This window comes from Brassica napus, chromosome A9 (genome assembly GCF_020379485.1).
Source record: "Brassica napus cultivar Da-Ae chromosome A9, Da-Ae, whole genome shotgun sequence".
In the NCBI taxonomy this organism is placed as follows: domain Eukaryota; kingdom Viridiplantae; phylum Streptophyta; class Magnoliopsida; order Brassicales; family Brassicaceae; genus Brassica; species Brassica napus.
The window spans coordinates 24,667,102-24,674,296 of record NC_063442.1 but is presented as its reverse complement, the minus strand read 5'-3'; the positions used below and the strand labels follow the sequence as shown (position 1 = coordinate 24,674,296).

At 32.7% G+C, this 7,195-nt stretch overlaps 1 protein-coding gene across 4 annotated transcripts; it reads right to left on the bottom strand.

The window, feature by feature from the left end:
- Nucleotides 1-4,609: 4,609 nt before the first annotated feature.
- LOC106421044 (auxin transporter-like protein 2) lies at nucleotides 4,610-7,195 on the bottom strand. 4 transcript variants are annotated; one of them, XM_048739009.1, is made up of 4 exons: nucleotides 6,617-7,195; nucleotides 6,285-6,334; nucleotides 5,909-5,987; nucleotides 4,617-5,582 (listed from the first exon to the last, which is right to left on the bottom strand). In XM_048739009.1, exons 3-4 carry the CDS (start codon nucleotides 5,929-5,931, stop codon nucleotides 4,871-4,873), a joined length of 735 nt encoding a protein of 244 aa, XP_048594966.1. In that variant the 5' UTR covers nucleotides 5,932-5,987; nucleotides 6,285-6,334; nucleotides 6,617-7,195; the 3' UTR covers nucleotides 4,617-4,870. The 4 variants fall into 4 exon arrangements, with proteins under 4 accessions (XP_048594963.1, XP_048594966.1, XP_048594967.1 ...); XM_048739010.1 differs by having other exon boundaries at nucleotides 4,618-5,582; nucleotides 5,909-6,093; nucleotides 6,222-6,334; nucleotides 6,617-7,194; XM_048739008.1 differs by having other exon boundaries at nucleotides 4,618-5,582; nucleotides 5,909-6,093; nucleotides 6,617-7,194.

Here is a 7,195-nt window from a genome sequence, read left to right as displayed (position 1 = left end):
TGATCCCCAAGAAGCAAGATAATTCTCGCATATCCGTTATTGGAAATTTACTTTTCAGACTCGTTGTGATCCCATCAAGGAGTTTCTTGCTAGACTTAGTCAGGACCCCTGTTCGAAACTACGCTAGGCGCTAGTCGGGCGGCAATCACGGGCCTAGCGAGTTATAAAAAAATCGGGGATTAATCGGAGTATACGCGGGGACTAGTTTAATTATTATTTTATTTAATTATAATATTTAAATTAAATATAAAATATAAATATATTAGAATGTAATAGTTTTTTTGTATGTTATCATTGAAATTTATATTTATTAGTTGAACAAAATTAATTATTAGCATATGTTAATACCATACAAGTGGAAAACAAATTAATCTAGACTAGTTTGTGAATATTCATATATAACAAAACTTCGCTGTTTCTCAGTGGTAATGTCACAAGTTCGTAGGGCGAGTAACCCGGGTTCGAAGCTCCCCGCTTGCAATTTATTATTTTCGCATTGTTTGCATTGATTTACAAAAGTCCCACATCGGTTGCGGATGAAAAGAGATGCAAAATCTTACTCTATATAATAGAGTTCACATGTTTGGAAAAGAATAAGGTATTTGGGCTTCGGATTTCTTCTATAGCCCGATATATATTTTGCAGTTTATTATTAAGCCCTATATAATCAGACCGATTAATCGGTAAATGAGCCGCTTAGTTGGTTAATGGGCCGATTAATCGGTCTAATGGGCCGAGTAAGTTGAGTCCGATTTTGTGAGGCGATTATACCAAAATCGCGGCGGGTGATGTCTGAGTCGCGCCTACTCGGACGCCTAGGCGGCTAGGCGGGTACGTTTTCGAACAGAGGTCAGGACTATGTCGTCTGCGTAGAGAATTAGGTTGGGAAGATCATGTCCTCGCTTGTAAACAAACAACGATGGGTCGCACCTGCTAGTGATAAAGCCAAGACGAGTTAAATAGGAACTGAAACACGCATTCCAGGCCCTAGGTGCCTGTTTCAGGCTGTAGAGCGCCTTTTCATGCTTACAAACATAAGATGGGTGTTGTTTGTCGACAAATCCGAGTGGTTGGTGCATGTATATCCACCGAAATGGAACCATGCAGGAAAGCATTTTTCATGTCGAACTGCTTCATCTCCCATCCTCTGCTAACATCTATATTTAAGACAATCCTTAATTCGAACAAGACTTGGTGGCGGCAATCATCAAGGTTCGATTTACATGCATTCTTGGATATAGGTCAAAAAGAAGTGAACAAGACTTGGTGGCAAACACCATTAAGGCTTAATTCATGGACATTTGTCCAATCTTGGTCAATGATCCTGCAATGGAAGTAAACTTTGACTAATGAGAGAAATTACTAGAGAGAAAATATAGGAACTAACTTTTACCTGCAAATCTAAATACTTGTTTGAAAATCCTTGCATCATGTGATCGATACTCCAAAGGTAAAGCCTGCACTTTTATTTATGTTAAGAAATGAGGTTGGTAGAGGGGAATGTCAGACATGATTTGGTAAGTTGTTGGCTAGGTGAATTTGGTTGCTAAGCTAGGATATTGTATTGTGCTTTTGCGATTAGGACTTCTAAGATGTGGATTTCAATATTACGGAGGTGATGATTCTAAGTTTTAAATCATGTTAGTTCCTGCTGTTTTCAAACCTCTTTCAGAGAGACTGCCTGTTTGTTTTGCTTGAGAACAAGCAAAATGGTAAGTCTGGGAGAATTGTTATACCATGGATTTTACCCACTTTCAGCCATGGTATATAAGTGTTTTAAGATATAACTAGATCCTTTCTCCGCGCTACGCGCGGATAATATATTTAAACTTGTTACATTTATAATTTTTTATTTGTATGTGAATTTTTGTATGTTAAATTATATATAACTAATTTTTAAATTTGTTTTTTTTTTTATATTTTTAGTTTGAAGTAGGCATTTCTATTATATGTAACATAATTAACTAATAAAATATAAAGAATCAAGTCCGAGATTTTAGAGTTATGTAAAAAAGATTTAATTATGTATAGAACATAAATTATCTTAGTTTAAAAGATCGGAATCTCATCTCGAATAAATTCACGAAAAGAAAAAGTACTCCAATAACCTACTTAAAATAAAAAACCCCCTTTTCAAAAAAAAAAGCGTACTTAATAATATTTTTTTACGTGTAATAGTTGAAAACTGACAATTGAATATCGATCTAGAATATTATTTTAATATATATAATGGTAAAATATTAATTGTAATAAACAAATTTTGAATTTTGTAATATTACATGAATTAGAAGTCTTTAAAATCTAAAATCTATTTTATTAACATAATATTTTTTTTATTAATTTATTATTTTGATGTTACAAAATATTGCTTTAGTTTTATTTGTATATTAATTTTTTAATAATTAGTTTCTTTTTAAGTAATTTTAAAATTATTAAGAATATAATATATTTAAAATTATTAATTTAAATATATCTAAATATGATGTCTTATTTTTATGTGTCTTTGCGTTGAGCATATTAATTTGTAGTTTCTATATTAAATAACACCTTGTTGCGTACCGTTATATGGTTTTAATAAATGTATTGTCATTTCATTTTTATTACTACTAACATGATTTTTTATTGATCAGTGATAATGTATTTTTAACGTTATGTATTATATTTTATCGTATATTTTCTAACTTTTCATGCTGACACTTTTTTCGAATCATTTTAATTAGATAATATGTTTAAAGATGTAAATAAAACTGTGTATGTTCTAAATTTAGACTTTTTAGTGTAACTGAGCACTACCAATTATGGAAATTATATTATGATTTTATTTTACTAAATCTTTCTTTATGTGTATAGTTTTTGTTTTATTTTGTATTTTTACAATTTTATTGCCTTATTCTTTAATTGGAGAGAATTGCTACTTCTAATTTTTGTTTCATATACCTTAAAAGTCTTCGTTTGATTTTTGTTTGTCTTCTTTCTTCAATTACAATGTACAGTTCGACCGTTTCTTTTTTTTTGGGATCAAACTACTAACATTATCAGCTAGAAAAGTTTAAACTCCAAGAATGGAATGAGTATTTGTGCTAGAAAAAACTGATTTAGCCACTAATATAGTGAGATATTATAATATTAAAAGGTATGAAAACTCTTCTCTGTTGTCATATACTGGACATAATTAAGTTGTTGTCAATTGATTATATATTTATGATACCTGGAAATACATCTTTAGTTCTTCATTACATCATCTTTAATTGATTTACGGTTCGACCATTTCTAATATACTGTGAGTAATATAATATTAGATGTAGATATCTCATTCCAATTAGGAATACACAGAATGAGAGAAATTCAAGGTGAGACCACTTTATAATTTTGTCTTCATATCTATATAGAGTTAGTTTATAAATTACTCTATATGTTTCAAAATGTAATCGATTTTAATTAAAATCTGTAATATTTAAAAATTATTACTTTATAAAACTGTCATTTAATATATAAATTTAATCAATTCCACAGTAATTTACATAATTTAATTGGCCACACAATATCTAATAAATATAAAAACAATTTATATAGTGAAACAAAAAATACTTTTAAACCATTATATTATAAAACAAAGGGAATATTCAAATTATATTGAAACATTAGAATAGTGAGAATTATAAAAGCTATAATCTCAACGTCGATCATTTACGTCGGTCATGCCTTAGACCATCTCCAATGTATTCCTCTATTTTTTTTCTCTGAAATAGAACAATTTCATAATAGAGATGGATTTGTTTCCGATGTATTTTTCTATTTTCTCTCATAAAAAAAATAATATTCTTGATATATTCTTTTCTAAGTTTACAAATAATAGTTTTTATATGTGAAAGTTGAAAACCAGCCCAATTTGTTTTAGTATTTAATAAAATTATGATATTATTTACACTAAATATTTATTTACAAACTATTATGTAAAAAAAAATATAATTATATTTATATAAATAATATATTACACTAAAAAATATTTTCGGTTATAATTGTTTAAGTAAAAATTTAAAAGATCATTTTGTAAAAACAAATAGAGCAGATGACATGGAAAAAAAAAATAGTTTTTCATTGGCCGATTATTTTCGCCTACGTGGACACTCTATCTGAGGCTTATATCCTCCAGTTTTAATTAAAATCTGTAATATTTAAAAGTTATTACTTCAGAAAACTGTCATTTAATATATATATTTAATCAATTACACATTAATTTACATAATTTGATTGGCCACACAATATCCAATAAATATAAAGTTACATTGAAATTTAAAAACAATTTATATAGTGAAACAAAAAATACTTTTAGACCATTATATTATAAAGCAAAGGGAACATTCAAATTATATTGAAACATTAGAATAGTAAGAATCAGAAAAGCTGAAATCTCAACGTCGATCATTTACGTAGGCCATGCCTTAGACCATATCCAATGTATTCTTCTATTTTTTTCTCTAAAATTGTGGAATTTCATAATAGAGATGAATTTGTCTCTGGTGTATTTTTCTATTTTCTCTTCTGAAAAAGAATATTGTTGATATATTCTTTTTCTAAATTTACAAATAATACTTTTTATTTGTGAAAGTTGAAAACTAACCCAATTTATTTTAGTATTTATAAAATTATGATATTAGTTAAGAGTTTTCCGGTCGATTCGTTGGGAGTATTTTGGGCGATGTTATCCTTTTGACCAAAAAAAGATACGATGTTGTCCACGTTAATTTCCAAAGACGATAGTAAAACTTGACGACTAAAATTGAAAAACAAAGAGCCTTGGTAAAGATCTATACAAACGAACCCAAATCTATCTCCTTGGAATACACCAACCGTGTCTGCTCATTGTTGCTCAAAGGCTACGAGTGTGGTTGACATGAGGATGACTGATCGGAGGAGGTGAAGCCATTACCGGTGGAGGACACTGGTAGCATTTCGTGAAAAGTCTGAATGTGTCAATCTGGTGAACAAAATTTATCATACTGGCCCAACCACCAAACCCAAATCCAACTATGAACACCCACACCACAATGAATGCGTTGATGGTGAAAGCTCCTGTCCACCTTCCTAGAAACCTCGGCGGCTGCTCCACAGAGTTCTCACGTGCAGCGGATGAGCGGAAGGTGAAGATGTGAGCCACCGCAGGGATGATGTTGACGGTGAAGCTGGCGAGGAGTGATCCCACGGTGGAGTTAATGGGACCGAAGAAAGGGAATATGATTGCCAGAAACCAGATGGGTATAACCACAGGAAGCCTCGCGGCGGCTCTCTTGCACATGCTCTGGCACTCGTGCATGCCTATCAGCTTCTCCCACACGAAGTATAGAGGCGTGCAGGCGAACCCAAACGTGATGAATTGGTGGATGAGCATGAGCACCACTGCAAAGTCGCGGAAAAGGTTCTTTGGGAGGAGAGTGAATGCATTTGAATGGTTTAGAAGCAAATCGCCAAACGCCCAATATACCGCAGACGCAGAAGGCAGCGTCCGCGTCAGAACGTACAGAGTCGCAAACAGGTAAATAGACTTATACTTCTGCGGCTTCCACATCGCATGCATTATTTCTCTGCTCCAACAACACATGAACACAAATTCAATTTACATAATTAATTGAAGTAAATGTGTGAATAGAAAAACAAAGAACGGAGTGGTCCTTTTCATCAATCTCTGTAACTCTGACTATACCCTTACGATACATGGATTAGTGGGGCTAAGAAGGTAAAAAAAAATCATACACAGTAACAGCATGGCCACCGAATGTGTAAAGAATGTTTGTGGCCCCTGTGAAGTATAACACCAGCTTGCTTGGTCCCGAATACAACATCACCAGCTAATCTATCTAACCGAATAACTTACCAAAACATAAAAAAATTCCTTCAGTAATTAATTTACCTGACCATGGAGGATGGAGGCATTGGTGAGGTACCAAGCAGTGTAAGTGGTCATCAAGAGTCCAAGAAAAGACCAAACCCTGTAGTTGTGGAAGGAATGGATGAAGACTGTGGTTGCACAACATGCCCCAAATATGTATGTCCATGTCCTCTTATCCAGATTGTCATTTATGTAAATATATGTTGCTGCACATTCATTCATTATTCATTAGAACCACAACATTATCAATCTCATTAAAAAAAGAAATATATATGTGGGTTGTAATCTTCTTTTACTGATCAATAAAGAATTTGAGATGATTTGTAGTAAGTACATGGCACAAGCTATGAGTTGAATGACAGATCCAAAGAGAAGAAATGTGCAGTTGAATGCTAACCCGACATTCCTCCAGTGCTTCCCAAGCAATCCATCAAGAACCTCGAACCACTTGACATTGTAAAAAAAAAAATACAAAATTGATGATCAGTGTTTGGTCGATGACAGAGATTTAGCGCTGGAAATACAAACCCAAAAATCAACTCGGCAGGTTCAATCATCAGTGGATTCAAAATAAATAGAAACACCCAAAAAAAAAATCAAATATCAGATCCAATCAATCTTGAAACTACAACTTAATTTGGTTTTGACCAAAAAAACCAATATCCAAATACACATAGAGCTTTCATATATATTATAAAACAAATTTAGAGGGGGAGAGATGAGAGCCACCTAGATCCAGAGTTGATGACATTGGTATGACCGGGGAAATATAGATTCTACGTCGTAGTTCTTCTTCTCCTCAGCAAAATAGGATGTGAAGAGGTAGATTATATAGTGATTAAACTAAATGATAAAGCTTTATGAGTCACAATTTTAACGTTACAGAGGAGAAGAGGTGAAACGGTTGGGTTTCTTCGAGGAAAAGGAGGAAGATGAAGTCGATGTAATCAAACTAATTTTTGACGTGTGAGGAATAGATGACATGGCACAATACAACTCTATGATTGGTCTGAATTATTAATCCGACGTGGACAGCTTCTCCTTTGAGCTTATTCCCCTTTTATTATTGTTTGATTATTATGTTTTGTAGTTTTTTTATAGTATTTACAGGTTCAGATACATTCTGGAGAAATATAGTGATTTTGGAGCCTTTTGAGTGCAGAGCTGCAGATACGCGTCAGATGTCTAGCTATGGATGGAGCCCTTCCCACCGTTAGACTGAGCCCATCTTTTGGCAAAAGCTAGAGCTTTGAGTTAGATTTTCAATGTCACCGTTTGAGGTCAATCAGCATCCTGTAACAGAAGTTA

What these genes read in the sequence shown, in the direction of transcription:
- LOC106421044 (XM_048739006.1), bottom strand. Translation starts at nt 5,840, where the DNA reads ATGTTGTATTCGGGACCAAGCAAGCTGGTGTTATACTTCACAGGGGCC. An exon ending in GGTGGCCATGCTGTTACTGT is followed by an intron (nt 5,583 to 5,751) that starts GTATGATTTTTT and finishes TTGTTGGAGCAG; the next exon opens with AGAAATAATGCATGCGATGT.